Genomic DNA, 17,584 nt, shown 5'->3' on the forward strand with positions numbered 1-17,584 from the left:
CCTTTTGGGGACAGTCGCGGTGGGTCTTGTGTAGACTGGTGAGACGTCCCTGCCATTAATCAGCTGTGATGGCACTGTCAGTCCTCCACTCGTGTGCGTGTCTTCATAATCCGAGGTGATGACCTCATAATCATATACGTGCAAAAGAAAGTGTGAATCGCCTTAATATTATTTTGCCGTGGTGTAGAAAAGGGGTCCCGTGTTTGCACTTGTCTGGGCTATAGCGCAGGGGGAGGATGAAAAAAATTAAAAGTGCTCACTTTGACTTAAGGCAGAAGCGCAGTCAGCGTCTCAAAGGCCGGCACAGCTATGCACGCGAGCTGGCTGCTCGACTTTTGCAGGGCAGGAGACACGTTCATGATATCAAAAGTCTCAGCGCTCTTTGGAGGTCATTCATATATTATATATAGCAAAATACCCGCGCCGCAGGAGAAGTAGTGTGTTAAAGAAGTAATGAAAAAGAAAAGGAAAAATTTTAATAATAACGTAACATGATTGACATTGTCATGAGTGTTGCTGTCATATATATGCCTGCCTAAATAAGTCACCTCGCTTTGCTCTTACTTTATTTACCGCTCATTTAATCATGGCTATTGGCGGAAAAATTATAAAATGGAAGGAGGATGGCTTTACCAAAACAATTATTGATGGCGAATCGATTATTCATAAAGCTTGAATTGGTGATGTTTTTCTGTGTTAACCTCATATTTTTTCAGACTTCTTCTCAAACTAAGGGGGTGCGAGGGTAAAATGAATCGGGATGCGCTGATCAATATAATTGGTGTACCAGGAAATCATGCATTGACAAAGCTCCCTTTGCTTGTAATGCAAAGTGTGATTAAATGCATTATTTTTTAACGCGTTATGGAGCACATGCATCGAAGCTTCTCAGCTGTGCTTGTGCTAAGAAAAGGAAAGATTTTAAAAATAACGTAACACGATTGTCAATGTGACCTTTTGTAAGTAGTGCCTGGAGGATTCAGTGTGGAGAAACTCTAGAGACAGCGTGTGTATTAACTTGTGGATTTTTCTGTGAGTATTTGGTGGCAGTCTGACGAAGTTGCTTCGAAGACAGCATTAGCTGAGCTCAGGCGAAATTAGATGAATGGGAGGGAGATGATGACGTGACTCCCCACCGCCTTAACTGTCAATCCCCACAAACACAGTCTCGAATTTGCATAAGCACACCCCTTCACCTACAATTTTAACTTAGTTACAAAGTGATCAAAACTCTCGTTTATATCCTGTGTCCTCTCATTAAACTTGTATCCCGCATTACCTGTGGGCATGTGAAACGCCAGCGGTAGCCTGTCTATGAACTTAATTTAAAGTTTAGGTTTACACCTTTCTTTCTTTCCGAGGCAGCAACACTCATGAATATGGTAGTATATGTCACTCGCCGCTTCTTATTGTTTTTCGCTGCCTTCTCAATTATATAATGCATGTTTTCTTAAGCGCTTTTGGAGGTCTTCCTGGTTTTCTACGCACTGTGTTGACAGTCAGTTCACGTGATTACGTGGGAGGCGTGATGATGTCACACGAAACTCCGCCCCCCCACGTCATTCCAGCTCAACTCCATTACAGTTAATGGAGAAAATACCTTCCAGTTATGACCATTAGGCGTAGAATTTCGAAATGAAACCTGCCCAACTTTTGTAAGTAAGCTGTAAGGAATGAGCCTGCCAAATTTCAGCCTTCTACCTACACGGGAAGTTGGAGAATTAGTGATGAGTGAGTGAGTGAGTGAGGGCTTTGCCTTTTATTATATATATATATATATATATATATATATATATATATATATATATATATATATATATAATTTTAATGTAGGTAGATCATTTCAACCTGGTCATTTTAAAAGTAGCTCGCAAGCCGAAAAAGTGTGGGCACCCCTGCTCTAGGCACTCTACCTAACATCAATGACCTCAATCAGTCCTCATGGTTTTCAGGGTTCACATGGAAGAACTTGATGATGACAGTCATGTGGACTTCTGGCCTTCAATCCGTAAATGTAGGGACATCACGGTGCTTTGATCAGGTGGTGGTGGTGCAGATCGCCACCACAGAAAACTGGAAAAAGAACAGCAGAGAAAGAAGGAGTTTGTACGGATTTCGGAGCCACCATTAATGATAATGATAATTAAATGCATATACAGAGTATCAGAGTTAAACTAAAATGAAGCTATGAGAAAGCCATGTTAAAGCAATGAGTTTTCAGCAGTGTTTTAAAGTGCTCCACTGTATTAGCCTGGCAAAGTTCTATCGGTCAGCTATTCCAGATTTTAGGTGCATAACAGCCGAAGGCCGCCTTACCACTTCTTTTAAGTTTAGTTCTTGGAATCATAAGCAGCCGCTCATTTGAAGATCTAAGGATATGATTTGGAGTGTAAGGTGAAAGATATTCTGAGATACAGGATGGAGCAGATTACTTAAGGCTTTGTAAACCATAAGCCGGATTTTAAAGTCAGTTCTAAATGGCACAGGTAACCAATGTAGTGACATCAAAACTGGAGAGATGTGCTCGGATTTTCTTTTCCTAGTTAAGATTCTGGCAGCTGCATTCTGCACTCGTTGCAATTGTTTTATGTCTATTTTGGGTGGTCCTAAAATTTATGTTTTCTCCTTATTTAGTTTGAGAAAATTACTACTCATTCACTCAGAAACACAAGTAAGACATTGGGTCAGTGAACTAAGAGAGTCTGGGTCATCAGGCACTATTGATAAATACAGCTGTGTGTCATCAGCATAACTGTGGCAGCGCACATTATGCCTTGAGATAATCTGACCTAATGGAAGCATGAAGATCGAAAAGAGCAGTGCTAATCACCGCATCATCATGCCTCTGAATCAGGTAGGATTTTCACTCTTCTGTTACTTTTCTCTTGTGACTATCCTACAGATGGCTCACCAGGCCACAATGGGGACTATAATGAATGAGCAAGTATGCTTTCATATTGTCCTTCTTTTTATATACTGTCATAGAAGGCTGGTTTCAGCAGGAGTCCTGGATGAGGTGGTTGGTGCCCCCTTCTCTTGCCAGGAGGCCATTATAATGGATAGGCAGTGGGAGACTGTCTTCAAGGACCATGTGTTCCCCCATTATACTGGGAGGTGACATCCGTCTTTGTGGAGCTCTTATATGGACACCTGGAGGCCTGCATGGGCTTTTGGGCTCTTTGATAGGAGCTCTTGAGAGGACACCTGACCCCAAAGTGCTTCATAGCTACTGGCCTAATGTCCCAGAAGGACTCCATACTTCAGCTTGAAAAGGAGCCCCTCCATCTCTGCCAGGTAAGTCAGGATTGGAAGAGGACAACATGCATGTGTAGAGAATAAGGAGGAGGAGAGAAGATAACAAAGAGTATTGTGTTTATTGTATTGATAATATCTTCTGGAATGGTTTGGAATTTTTCAAGAATGTATTGTGTTAAATAAAAAGCCTTTCAGACTATAGTATTGGAAGGAACTGTGTGTGTGTGGGGTGTCTAAAGGCTCACAATGTTAATATACTAACTTTTAAAATCTACAACATAAAGACATATTTACTGTTTAACTACCAGTCTCCATGAGGCATTGCAGGTAAATCAATTGAAGAAGCCTATGAGTGGACCGGACCTTAATCTGTGGCCAAAAAAGTTTAATGAATTGGAATGAAATGTACATCATTTACATCTAAAGTAAATTCCTTTTAGTATCACAATGACAGAGATGAGGATAGGTGATTCATGAAGCCTTTATCCCAACTTAGCCATACAGGGCTTATGAGACTTAAAAACATTATTCATCCAGCCATTTTTCTGAACTCACTCCTTAACTCTAAATGTTCATTGGGCAAAAAAAGTTTCAACTCTGACTGGTGTAACAAAGGCGCTATATAGGCGCCTGACCTGACACAGATGGACACGGAGGCATGTATAAAAACACAAAGACTTTATTTTTCTTCACCCGTGGGCACACGTCTTCCCCGTGACCCACAGGAAATACACAGTCCCACAAAACACCAGTCCAACACACAGCAACACCACCTTTCTTCCTTTACCACCACTCCTTCCCAAGCTTCGTCTCCTTCCTCCCAACTCTGGCTCCTCGAGTGGTGGTGGCTGGGCCCTTTTATAGCCCACCCGGAAGCGTTCCAGGTGATTGACTACCTGGTCCTAATTGAACAAAGACTCGTCCAGCCAGGCTGTTGGAAGCAGACAGCCCCCCCCTAGCGGCCACCCTGGGCCCCAACCAAGCTGTGGAGGACTCCATCTCCCATGGAGCCCTGCGAGTGGTTGGGGAATCACCATCAGCCAGGGAGGCTGCCACCAAGCATACCGGGGGAGATATTGGACTGCCCATGGTGGCTCCCCCAGAACATAAGCAGCAGGGGCATCCCTGCCAGACATGGGACCCAGCTGTCCTTCACACTGGATTACCGAAAAAAAAAAACTTTGGAATTTTACAGGAATCCAGAGTACAAGGGAAGAGTGACATGGACACCAGAAAACAGATTTTGTGTGTATGTACATAAAGCAATGCCAACCATGATGTCCTTTTGTAGGTTTATGAAGCCACTGGCCATGCTACCCATCTAAGACAGTTTGAAATCGAAGCAGTCAACATAGACCTCAGTGTTAACGTTTGCAGTGCACCATGAAAGGCATATGTTTCTGTTACGTTTTGTTTGGCATGGGATTTGTGATAGCACAATCTATTGAAATGACAAACGCAATGTATTTTATTAATAAAATGCTTATGCTGGGCCATCTTTCTGAATGACAGAGACATAACAACTGGATGGACACACAGACATGTATCCTTTTATTAAGGTGGATTAATGTCACAAGTACGGATAGATTACCACGGAATTCTTATTTGCATATGTTAATCAACCTGCATCACATTGCTCCTCTACAGAACCATGATTGGTGAGTATTACCTTAAAACCTGTGTCTTATCTGAAACAACTACCATACCTCACATTTTTAGTGTTGCTGAAGGAATATGAATGACATAGGGACACAGAAAATCTATGTAGAAAGTGAAATTTTGAGAGGCAGCAGTCCTTCAAACCTTTACCCAACCCCACTAAAGGTTAAGGAGTGGTGTGAAACAGCTAGCAGGAGCAAGCACCACCATGATAATGCACAGTAGGTTGTATTTTTGTGCTGTTGTATTAGAGCATATTATGAACAGTTTGGATTTGTGCATCTGCGCGGTGTGGCAGGCGGCTGGGGGTGATACCCAGCTGGGACGCCCAGGAGGACTAGAGGAGGGCTTGCACCTCCTCCAGACCACGAGGGGGTGACCACCCTGGTGGCTTTGAGGACCACGGGTACAAAGCTTTGAAGCTCAACCCTGTAGGGGCCCGTGGTCACCACCTGGGGGTGCCCCGATGCCTACAGAGGCTGGGACCTCAGCAGTTACGACACACCCAGAAGTGCTGGGGGGGAAGAAGGTCAGGAACACCCGGAGTGCTTCCGGATGCAGAGCCGGTACTTCCGCCACACTGGGGTGTGCCGGTGGAAAATTTCCGGGAGGCACCTGGAGCACATCCGGGTGTGTATAAAAGGGGCCGCCTCCCTCCATTTGATGGCTGGAGTCGGGCGGAAGAGGACAAAGCTCGGAGGAGAGGAGTGGAGGCGGACCAGAAGAGAGAAGAGGCATTGTATTGAGGGCTTGGACTTTGGGGTGATTGGTGCTGTGACACTTGGTTGTGTGTGTTTATCGTTGTAAATAATTGTAAATAAACGTGTGCTAGGTGATAAAATCATGTCTGCCTGTCTGTGTCTGGGCTGCTTACCACAACGGTTATCCATTAAGATAAACACAATGTAAAATGAATGGAATCAGAAACAGAGAGACAGTTTCTGCTGAAAGTGCCAAACCCTCAAGTTGTGTGGTTCCAGTTGTATCATTTGGTGTAAATATCCATCTATCCATCCATTCATCCATCCAACCACCAACCTACCTAATTCAGTTCAGAACTCCATGAAACATTCGGGGTACCAGCTGCCTGCATGGGGCATTCACACCAAGCCAGTTTACAAGTGCCAATAACCCTAATGCATGCATTTTGGGATGTGGCAGGAGAAACCAAAGAACCTGGAGAAAACCCCCCGCACGCACAGGGAGAATATACAAACTCCATAGATGGCCAGGCTGAGGTGCATCACTGCATCTGAAACATCAAAACCTTATTATATTCCAGTAAAAAACAAATCATACTCCCCCACATTACGAACACACTTGGAGCTCACCTCTCTTAGCCCATGCTTTGATGCAAATGGAGCGAGTCATTGCTCAGTGACCTTCTCCCCTCCATGCCAGTAAAGCACAGTAAAGCACTAGGACATCAGGCATTCGTCTGCAGTCATGTGCCTCCCACAGATTACAAACCATTACCAAAATGAACTTTACTCTTCATCATTTTCAGAGATGGTTTTGAGCCCACCTCCCTTTCTGAATGTCAGTTCATATTAATGTAAGAAGTCTGGCTGCACAATATCTTTATCTTCCCATACCTTTAGATAGAAATCAGCATCATCAAGGCACACATCAGTGCCAGCCCTAGTATTCACATGCTAGAGAGCTGCTGGTGTCTCCTTAATATAATTATCAATTCATAAAGGTGTTGTTTACTACCACATGGTTTTTAATCTTGTGAAGATGTGTCTCAATGTGTGACATACAAGAGGATACAAATGAAGTTTTAGAACAGGCAGTGGGCCCAGTGGTCTTTAAGGCACCCCCCATGTCCATCTTGCTACATGCTCCTTAGCTTGTCACTTACTGTTCTGCGTTGGTAAGACACCTTGTGATGATGTTCACTGTCCTAAGCACTATATTAAGTATGACTTTCTGTTTTCATCTCTCGTTGTGTTCCACTTCTAATGTTTTCAGTTACGACTTAGTTAAATAGCATATGGACACATGATGCCGTATAGGTAGGGTTAAAGATTCACACTGCCCTGATGTCAAATCTGAAGCACGTGGTGCTTGCTGCTTCTAAACTCAACAAATTCTTCTTTCTTGGACTCATTTTGAATTAGAGGGATTACTTCATCCCAATCTTTGTAGGGGTGCAAAGAATTTCCTCTCCATGCCAAGCTGTTGATTATCTCCCAGCACAGCATAAAGGACTCTTGAGGGACTCATTGCGTGCCGAGCCCCTCAGAATGTCCCAATGCAGGAGAGCCACTCAGTCTTCTCTTAACTTTTGAGTTCAGAGACCCAGGATGCCGCAGTAAAACTAATGAGTTGCATGCTGCATGAAGATAACTGTCAATTGAAATAAATCCAATTTCTGTCCACATGCTTCACATTTCCGTGGTGGACAAGCTGGAGCACAAAGCCCCAAAGAGAAGGGCTTTCACTTTTTGTTCTTCTTGTTCTGCTTAATTCCTTATACCATTGATCCTAAAATTCTTTTGCTCTTTGGCCACCACATTTTTCGTCATGGGACAGACTGCCATTTTCTTACTCAGGGGGTTTTGTTTGGCTGTGTACAAGAAGGGTCAGTGTTGCCTCTATTTCCTGAAAAGGCTGAGGTCGTTTGGTCTGTGCAGGACACTCTTTTATATTTTCTACTAGCTGATTACCCAGTGGTTTTCTGTTCACTGAGTGCAAGGGAAAAAAATAAAATGTAGTATATAAGTTATTAAACAGTAAAACATTAACATGTAAGAAGTAAAGATACATTGAGCAGTACTGGAGTGCTTTTGGGTAAATTACATTTTCAAGGCGCTATAACACAACTGGTAAGTAGCACTAACAGCAGCTTAAATGTATTTGGATCATCTCTCGGTGGCAGATCCCTTGTGAAAGGCGCTACACGACCGCTGTGGTATAGAAATTACATTTTCTATGCGAGCCTGCAAATTTCTGCCTGACAACCTTGCACTACATGCCTGTGATTTAAGAGAGAAAATATTCTGAGAAATGTGGATGCTGCCCTTCCGTGCTTAACGGGCAGAAGGTCCAAACAATTCCCAAGTCCAAAACTTAACATGAAGAGGTCGGTACATCTTCTTAGATGTAAACCCTCCATCTTCTTAAAAGGATTTATCACAAAAGCAACATTGAATGTTGCAGGGTTTTAGTGACCTGAACTCACCTTAAGGGACAGTAAGTAGTCGTGAAGTGCAATTTACAAAGAGAGTTTTGCTTTGATGGTGCCGATCACACTCATTTGCAATGATTTCCACTCTTCCAGGAGCCGACGGGGCACTCGAAGTGTCACAAACAGTGCGAGAAGAGAGGACGGCGCCCGAAACTGCGAAGCTCTCGACCCGGTGGAGGAACCCGACATTCCACGCATTCAGCGTCCACTTTGTTCTCACGACCCGTCCCGCTGAAGGCGATGTCGTCTTCACATTGTTTACAGCTCGGCACAGTTAAAAAGTAGAAAGACGCAAAGCTGTTTTCCTCATCTCTTCTACTATCAAGTACTGCCAATTAAAAAAAAGTTATAATGTGGCAGTTTCCGTGACAGTCACGTGGACAAATAAATAAAACTTCTCTGTCAGAACATGCCTGGCAGCGAACGGCTCAGCGCTGGAGTCCAGAGAGGAGGGCTGGGAGAGGGCGACGTGGGGCGCACTTCTATGGGATAGATCGGCGTGTTTGTGTTTACTTCTTTTCAATATCAGTAAAATAACTCTCACACAAATAATAACAATTTGTAAAGACGACATAAAAATGGCGTCTACAAACGAAGTGATTAGTTCCTGTATTATAATATGTTCTGTGGTCATACGTAATTTCTGTTTCGCGTGGTCATACGTAATTTCCATTTCAAACGCGAAAAGAATTTTATATATATAAATTAGTCTGTAGTGACCAGCATATTTTTATATGCAGTAGTGTGCTGGGGAAATGGCATTATTGTGCAGATGCTGCCAACAGAATAAATAAGAAGATTAAAAATGCTGGATTAAACTTCAAGGTCAGGATGGACTCATGGGAGAAAACGGTAGAACAGAGGTCACTCGGCAAGCTGCTGACTATCCTGGGCATTGACTCTCAATGTGAGGTTTTATATTTAATAACAGATTGTGACTTACACAATAAAGAAGTTTATAAAACAACACTTAGTGTCAATCTGGAGGATTTTCCCCTCTGCCTGGAAGATGGCCTTCCAACTGTACATCATGGTGGCCCCGCACTCTGTCTTAAGGGGTCAGGGCACACAACTGAACACACTAGCGCAGAATTGACAATACATAAACATGAAGTAATTTGTAGCGTTGCTACATAATAATAGTATGTTCTATGTTTGTGCTGAGTGCGTTTTGTTTTCATCGTCCTGTTTACTGTCCGTTATATGTGCGTCAGTAAATCTTGTCCCTGTAAGTGCAGAGGGGAAAGACGATGGAGAGAGACCGCAGCCTCGAGACAGAAATCACCTGTTGGATCCACTAGTTACATCCGAGACATTTTGCATTTCAAAAAGAGGAGCAAAAACGAGAGCGGAGGGGCGAGAAGAGAGAGAGAGAAGACAAATCCACAGGAGAAAGGAGACAATTTACCCGATCATTTTCAAACTCATCACTGCCATTTATTGCTGCATTCCACTGCTTGCTTTTTCCACCATCGATTCAACATCAAGACAGCCAGAGCCAAGAAACCCCGGGGTTCAAATTCATACCAGCCATTGCCAGGACTTTTCATGGTGAGGTTGTTTTGTTTTCGGGAGGGAGCACAATAACATTACAGCCAGTATCAATACTTTATTTTGGACTTATTTTTCATCACATTTCAATTGCTGTGTTTACCGAATCCATGTTTGTATTTGTGTTACGTGTTTATGTTTATTGTTTAGGGCCAAAGGAGGCTTCAATGTAAATATCTGTATATTTGTGATCTTATACGAGTAGTCACTGGTGTTTTTGGGACAGTGGTGTTTTGTGTGCACATATATATATATATATATATATATATATATATATATATATATATATATATATATATATATATATATATATATACTGTATATATAATTGAATATTTGTCTGTCTTTTCAATTTACATTATATTCGTGTTTGATTTTACATATTTGTTTCTGTTTTCTGGTTATGTCAAGTAAGACAACTTGTAAGGAGTACGACTTGTTATTAGAGCAAGAAACCTCAGGTGATCCAAGGAATAGTCTTGGTAGTGTAGTGGCCGGTCTGGGTAAGGGGTCGGCCGTTACAAATTAATGATCAAAACAATTCTTAAAAAAAAATGAAAGAAAACATAATATGCACAATAAATACATTTAAATACAACCCCAAATCCATGAAAAGTTGGCATAGTATGAAAAATGCTAATAAATACAAAAAGAAGTGATTTGTAAATTTACTTTTACTTGTATTCAAGTAAAATCAGTATAAAGACAAGGATTTTCATGTTTTACATAATCATCTACATTGTGTATTGAAGATGTATGCTTTTTATTTCTGAAATTGGTGACTGCAACTTGTTCCAAAATAGTTGGGACAGGGTAGTTTAGGACTAAGAAAGATATGACAGGCAGAAATAACAGGGTTGTGTGAAACAGATGAGGTGCTCATGTTCTAGTAAATAAGAAGCCTCCAAAAAAAAAACAAGGATGGGTCAACTTGAGGCTCACCAATCTGTCAACTGATGCATCAGTGAATAATCAAGCATTTTGAGAACAAAGCTGCCTAAATACAAATGGATAAGATTTTGGGCATTTCCTCCTCTACAGTAAAGTGTAAAATATAATTAAAAGATTCAAGGAATCTGGCTGCATAAAGAAGAAGGCTGAAAACAAGTTCTGAAAACTGTGTGATCTCCAATCCCTCAGACATCACTACATTAAAAACCACCGTACATCTGTAATGTGTATCACCACATCAGGAGTTGTTAGCCAGTACTAATCACTTTACTGTGCCAAGGAGAAGCCACTCATCAACAATGTCCAAAAGTGCCGTCAGCTTCTCTGGGCTCTGTCTCATCTGGCATGGAAAGTACCAGAGTGAATTTGTGTCGACATTTTAAATAGCTTTTTGGAAAAAACCAGCTGTTGTGTTCTATGGGCCAAAGAGGAACAGGACCATACAAGCTGCTATCGGTGTCAGATGATCCAAAAGCCAGGATGTGTCCTAGTATGGGGGTGTTTCAGTGCTCATGGCATGGGTAACTTGCTTATCTGTGAGGGCAAGAGTGGCATTTGGGGTGGCAAGTGGGGCAAATGCCCTAGGCCCCGCGCCTAAGGGGGCCCCGCCTTTGAGTTCCATGTGTCCTGGTCGAGCAGATTTGTCAAGTTATATTCTCCAGTTATTTTTTGAAAGTCCACGTGTTATCTTGCAAAATTTTAGCTCAATACTGTAATGAGAAAATCCGGTGTATGTTAACATTATGTTTATTAAATTCGCTTTAAATTCTGCAGGTTTATATATTTACCGCTAACAGTGTTTGACGTAACCGGCCCCGCGTGAGGCCCTGCACACCCCTAAGGCCGCCTCTGTGTGAGGGTATCATTAATGCAGAAAAATCTGTACTGTACAAAGTTTGGAGCAACATATACTACTCTCCAGATGCTGTCTTTTCCAGGGATGTCCCAGCAGGACAACACCAAACCCCATCCTGTCTGCATTACAAGTGCATGGCTGTCCTTGGGTGCAGGATGAATTTTGATTTGTTAAGTTTGATTTACTTCAAATTAAAATCAATAAAAACACATAAAAAAATCAAGTGCATTGCGACGTAGGCAGGGAATACGCAGTGCCTGCAGTCCTAACCTGACTCCGATTGAGAATGTTCACAGCTATATGAAGTGCAAAATATAACAACAAATTTCCCGTACAACTGTGCAGACCTTCATAATGGATGAATGGGGGAAACTTCAACTTGCTAAACTTAACCGACTTGTGTCTTGAGTGTCCAAATGCTTAATCTTCTTCTTTTTCTTCTTCTTTTTCTTTTGGCTGCTCCCGTTAGGGGTTGCCACAGTGGATCATCTTGTCCGCATATTTTACACCGGATGCCCTTCCTGATGTAACCCTCCCCATTTATCCAGGCTTGGGACTGGCATGAAGAAACACACTGTTTTGTGCATCCCCTGTGCCTGGGTTACCCAAATGCTTAATAAGTGTTAAAAAAATAAATGGTGATGTGGCACAGGGATAAACTTTTAACTGTCCCATTTTATTTGAATTGTGTTGCGGTCATCAGATTTGACATGAGTGTTTACTTTCAAAAAACAAATAATTTGTTGTTGTAGTGTTTTCTAGATAATTTAGGGTGAATAGAATTTACACTTCACTCTTTTTTGTTTTTATTAGCATTTTCCATGCTGTCCCAACTTTTTTGTCAATGGAGTTGTAGCAAAAATAAGGAAATAAATGAACCAAGATTTAAGGTCAGGTTGAGACCCCGGCTAAACCATGACAATGTGTGACACTAGAATGGCAAGTGGTCAAGCCACCATATACTAGTAGACAAGGATCAACACGTGGGACGGTAGATTCCTAGAGTCTAAGGGGCTCTTATTTTTAGTTGGTTACTTTTGTGTTTCATTTTCTCCCTTTGTTCATCTCTCCTTTGGGTACTGTAAAAAATACACCATGTTATGTTTAATATGGCCGCCGCAGTGTAATTCCGCTTTTGAAAGACCTGTAAGGATGTGCCCCCTCCTGTTACTGTGGTCTCCCTGTTGAACGTTATCTTATCTCATCTTATCCCATTGAGACTTCTTCTTTTGGCTGCTCCCATTAGCGGTCGCCACAGCGGATCATCTTCTTCCATATCCTTCTGTCCTCTTCATCTTGTTCTGTTACACCCATCACCTGCATGTCCTCTTTTACCACATCCATAAACCTCCTCTTAGGCCTTCCTCTTCTCCTCTTCCCTGTCAGCGCTATCCTTAGTATCCTTCTCCCAATATACCCCTCATCTCTCCTCAGCACTTCTCCAAACCAACGCAGTGTCGCCTCTCTGACTTTGTCTCCCAACCGTCCAACTTGAGCTGACCCTCTGATGTCCTCGTTTCTAATCCTGCCCATCCTCATCACACCCAATGCAAATCTTAGAATCTTTAACTCTGCCACCTCCAGCTCTGTCTCCAGTTTTTAGGTCAGTGCCACCATCTCCAACCCATATAACATTGCTGGTCTCACTACCGTCCTGTAGACCTTCACTTTCACTCTTGCTGATACCTGTCTGTCACAAATTACTCCTGACACTCTTCTCCACTTATTCCACCCCACAGGAACTCTCTTTTTCACCTCTCTTCCACAAACCCTATTGAGACAAGTGTCTAAATGTTTTATTAGGTCTTTCTCTGTGTCTGTCTTACTGAAAATGACCCACCGAGAAATGATGAATTAGTGAGGTCAATGAATTTGAAGCTTCTCTTCCTTTGTGTGGTGAAGGCCATGACCTCAAGGGCACAGCTCTCTGCATGACCGAGTAGTTGCTTGCCCTCATTTAAAGGCCTGTTCACACTGACTGAGACTCACCAGAAAAACAAGATAGTCATGTTATATTAGAATGAATGCTACCCAGACCATTACATCCAATTTTCCTGGCATGACACACAATAGCAATATTTATTTATGAATGAGAAAAGCTGTGGTACGGATTAGAAAAATATGAGCTACTCTAAAGCCTTGGGAGGTGCCTGTGCTTGAATCTTTAAAGCAGACATCCAATGGTAACACTGGGGTGGGGATGTTTGGGGGTTGAGGAATGGTATTAATGAGTCATGGGACTTATAAGGAGAGAAGGGCTGTGCAGAGGATTAGAAATCTCAAGGAGGTGACGCAGTATTGAACTTGTGTGAAGCAGCGGAAAAGCAAGTGGAGAAGAACATCACACCATCTCGAAGATGCAGGGCATGGATCAAATCAGGTAAACACCCCTGTTTTAACTTTACAATATTTATCTTTGGATTGGGTATTCTCTACCCAGGACAAGGAGTGCAACTGTTGTGAAAGGTTTACGTTCCTCCATCCATTTTCAAAACAGTTTAATCCAGGTTAGAGGTCCCTATGCTGGTAAGATTAAGGACAAAGCGGGAACCAACCAGGACAGGACAGAGCACCCTCATGAATACTGGGGCCAGTTTGGAGTCACTGATTTACCGAACATGCACCTTGGTCAGATGTGGGAGAAAACTGAAGAGCTTGGAAGAAACCTCACACAGGTAGACCTCCATACAGGCAGTGACCAGATTGCGATTTGAACCCAGGTCATTAGGATTAGAACAAGATCAGGCTTAGAGATCATTAACAACTGTAATTTATTTATTTATTAGTCAGTTAAGTGGAATAGTGAACATTAAGCAGTTTGTGTTCAGTCTTTCTAAACCAGTTGTATTACAATAACTTCTGAAACCATCTCTGTTTTATATGGTGGTCATTATCACAAAAGCTTTACAAAGCAAAATCATATTTACAGCCATGAAGGTTCAGCTTTCTCCCAAAAGGAGAGTCTCCAGGGCTAGAGCTGCAGTTCCCTGTTCATGTTTGTCATTGTCTGTGTGGTCACATTCAAGCCGTGTTACTCGCGGAACTGCCATTTCTGGCACAACACGCAGCATCAGTACTGGGTTGACGCATCAGGCCTTCACTGCTTTAGGGCATTAAGTCATGAGCCTAATTAAACAGGAGCAGGCTGAGCCCTAAAGGGAAGCTAGCGTCCTGAAACGCGTGTCTTGGCCTCCAGGTCTTGTGCTGTGACACTCATGTGACAGACGTTTTTAAATGGCGGTTTTATAGCCAACCTGTTGTAGGAAATGCCTTGGGGGCCGTGGTGGGGGAATTCATGGTTAGTTGAATGGGAGAGAGAGAAGTGCGAGTGGCTGGGATGGACTAAATTTAAACTCATAACCCCAAGTTTGCTAGTATAACTACAGTTCATAAATCTTTATTTTTTACAGCACCTAGGGAGCCAGTGTGTATGCGTGCAGCTTTGGTCACAAAGTAGAAACCAACACCAAATGGGTCAACAGTCCATTGTTAGGAACATTTACAGAAGCGTACAGTCATTTGGGTCACTTTAGAGCTGATAACTAACCTAAATACAGGCATTTCTATTATTATTATTATTATTATTATTATTATTATTATTATTATTATTATTATTTTAACTTCACCTGTTTGTTGTCTGGTACAAATCAGGTAATCCAAATGACTTGAAATTTTGCACACTTACTCACTTCCGATGACAGTACATGAATCAATAATCAGTTTCACTAATTGATCAATTAATCCATGTTAATTAAGAAATGAATTTTTCATATGAAGAATAGTTAAAGATTTCGCCAATAGATGCCGCTAGTAACGGATAGATATATGAAAGGAAGTGTTAAAATATTGATTACAAAATTATACTAAAACAAACCATCCAAAAAGTGTACTAAAGAGTAAAAAATAAGTCTCTCATACATCACTCGTAAAATAAAAGGTGTGCACTTTGGCTAAGATTTTAAGAAGCTCACACTTTTTAACTTAATATAAGCGTGCTTTTTAAAAAGTATTTTCCATCCATCCATTATCCAACCTGCTATATCCTAATTACAGGGTCACAGGGGTCTGCTGGAAAACAAACCCAAGACTAAACAGTTGAAAATAATATATATATAAAAAAATACTTTTTAGGGCAGCACGGTGGCTCAGTGGGTAGCGCTGCTGCCTTGCAGTAAGGAGACCTGTGGGTTCGCTTCCCAGGTCCTCCTTGCGTGGAGTTTGCATGTTCTCCTCGTGTCTGCGTGGGTTTCTTCCGGGTGCTCCGGTTTTCCTCCCACAGTCCAAAGACATGCAGGTTAGGAATCCTAAATTGTCCTTGGTATGTGGGCTGGCGCCCTGCCCGGGGTATTGTTTCCTGCCTTGCGGCCTGTGTTGGCTGGGATTAGTTCCATAACCCCCGTGACCCTGTAGTTAGGATATAGCGGGTTGGATAATGGATGGATGTAAAATACTTTTTAAAAACCACGCTTATATTAAGTTAAAAAGTGTGACCACTTTTCATTAGTCAACATTCAAAAAACACATCTTAAAATCTTAGCAAAAGTTCACACCTTTTATTTTACGAGTGATGTATGAGAGACTTATTTTTTACTTTTTAGTACACTTTTTAACTTAATATAAGTGTGTTTTTTAAAAAGTATTTTTATATATATCCATCCACCCACTATCCAACCTGCTATATCCTAACTACAGGGTCACAGGGATCTACTGGTGCCAATCCCAGCCAACACAGGGCACAAGGCAGAAAACAAACCCTGGACAGTGCGCCAGCCCACCACAGATTTATATATATATAATTTTGGAATGTAGGAAGAGACAGACATGGGGAACACATGAAGAATCTACATAGGTGATGAACGCAGGACTCCAGAGCTGCCCTAAATACAAATATCACAACTGGAAAAATGTAACTGCACTGAGGTATTGCCTGTGTAAAGTTTCTGGACTGTATGATTCAGGAGTTGTCCAGTTTTAGGTTGACAGAAGTTTAACCTCATTGGCATTAACTTCAAACATCTCTCGGGCTCGAAATGGAATAAAACAATGGTTAAGCCCAAGTGCATCTCAGGTTAAGAGGTTATGATCCAACGTAAACTGCTAAGCCTGAATAAACCTCAGGGCAGTATTCTTTTGCTATTTAGTAGATATAATTACATCATGGTGCAAAAATCATGAATGCTGAATATTTTCAGGCCTTTTGCTACCCTATGGTAACTCATGAATATTTATGAGTGGGACAGAGTCTTCAACCATGATAGGCCTGGTGACTTGAGTTGTGTAAAGCTGCAGTAGGGTGCAGAATGATTGTGATCAAGTGGAAAGACAAGGAAGACGTGAGCCCCCTGTGCGCTGTCAATGCTTGTGTCAGGGGAAATGTAGAAATCAGCAAGTCTTGCTGTGTGGTAGCCTACCATCACAGAATCAGAGCATTTATCAAGCATATCAGAAAAATTAAAAGAAAAGCGCACAAAGAGATAAGCTTCACCTGTCCTGGTTGTGGCGTCGGAGTGTGTATTGTTGACTGTTTCAAAACATGTCACATGTAGGAAATATACTAAATCCACATCAGTACAGCAATAGCACTTAGGCTTACCTTTCCTACTGTATTTATGTTGACGTTTTGGTATTTACATGCTACTGGGACACGGTATAACATTTTGTCTTGTTGAAAACATGAATCGTGGACTATCTTACAGACAGACCTCAGTATGTGCGTCTCGGGAACTGCAGGTCTGACATTGTGGTCAGCAGCACAGGAGCGCTGCAGGGGACTGTACTTTCTTTGGTCCTGTTCAATCTATGTACTGTACATCGGACTTCCAATACGATTCAGAGTCCTGCCACGTGCAAAAGTTCGCTGACGACACTTTTATTGTGGGCTGCATCAGGAGTGGGCAGGAGGAGGAGTATAGGAACCTAATCAAAGACTTTGTTAAATGGTGCGACTCAAACCACTTACACCTGAACACCAGCAAGAACAAGGAGCTGGTGGTGGATTTTAGGAGGCCCCTCATGGACCCCGTGATCATCAGAGGAGATTGTGTGCAGGGGGTACAGACCTATAAATACCTGGGAATGCAGGTGGATGATAATTTGGACTGGACTGCCAATACTGATGC

At 42.1% G+C, this 17,584-nt stretch overlaps 1 protein-coding gene across 1 annotated transcript in view; it reads left to right on the forward strand.

Annotated features, from left to right (window-relative positions):
* The first annotated feature begins 13,743 nt into the window (after positions 1-13,743).
* The window catches only part of pnp4a (purine nucleoside phosphorylase 4a), a 33,082-nt gene continuing 29,241 nt past the window's right edge, over positions 13,744-17,584 (forward strand). Inside the window, exon 1 of the mRNA XM_039735097.1 lies at positions 13,744-13,845. Within this exon, the coding sequence (XP_039591031.1) occupies positions 13,823-13,845 (23 nt within the window). The 5' untranslated portion in view covers positions 13,744-13,822. The remainder of the gene's footprint in view (positions 13,846-17,584) is intronic.

The sequence above is a fragment of the Polypterus senegalus genome, chromosome 14 (assembly GCF_016835505.1).
Source record: "Polypterus senegalus isolate Bchr_013 chromosome 14, ASM1683550v1, whole genome shotgun sequence".
Lineage (NCBI taxonomy): Eukaryota > Metazoa > Chordata > Cladistia > Polypteriformes > Polypteridae > Polypterus > Polypterus senegalus.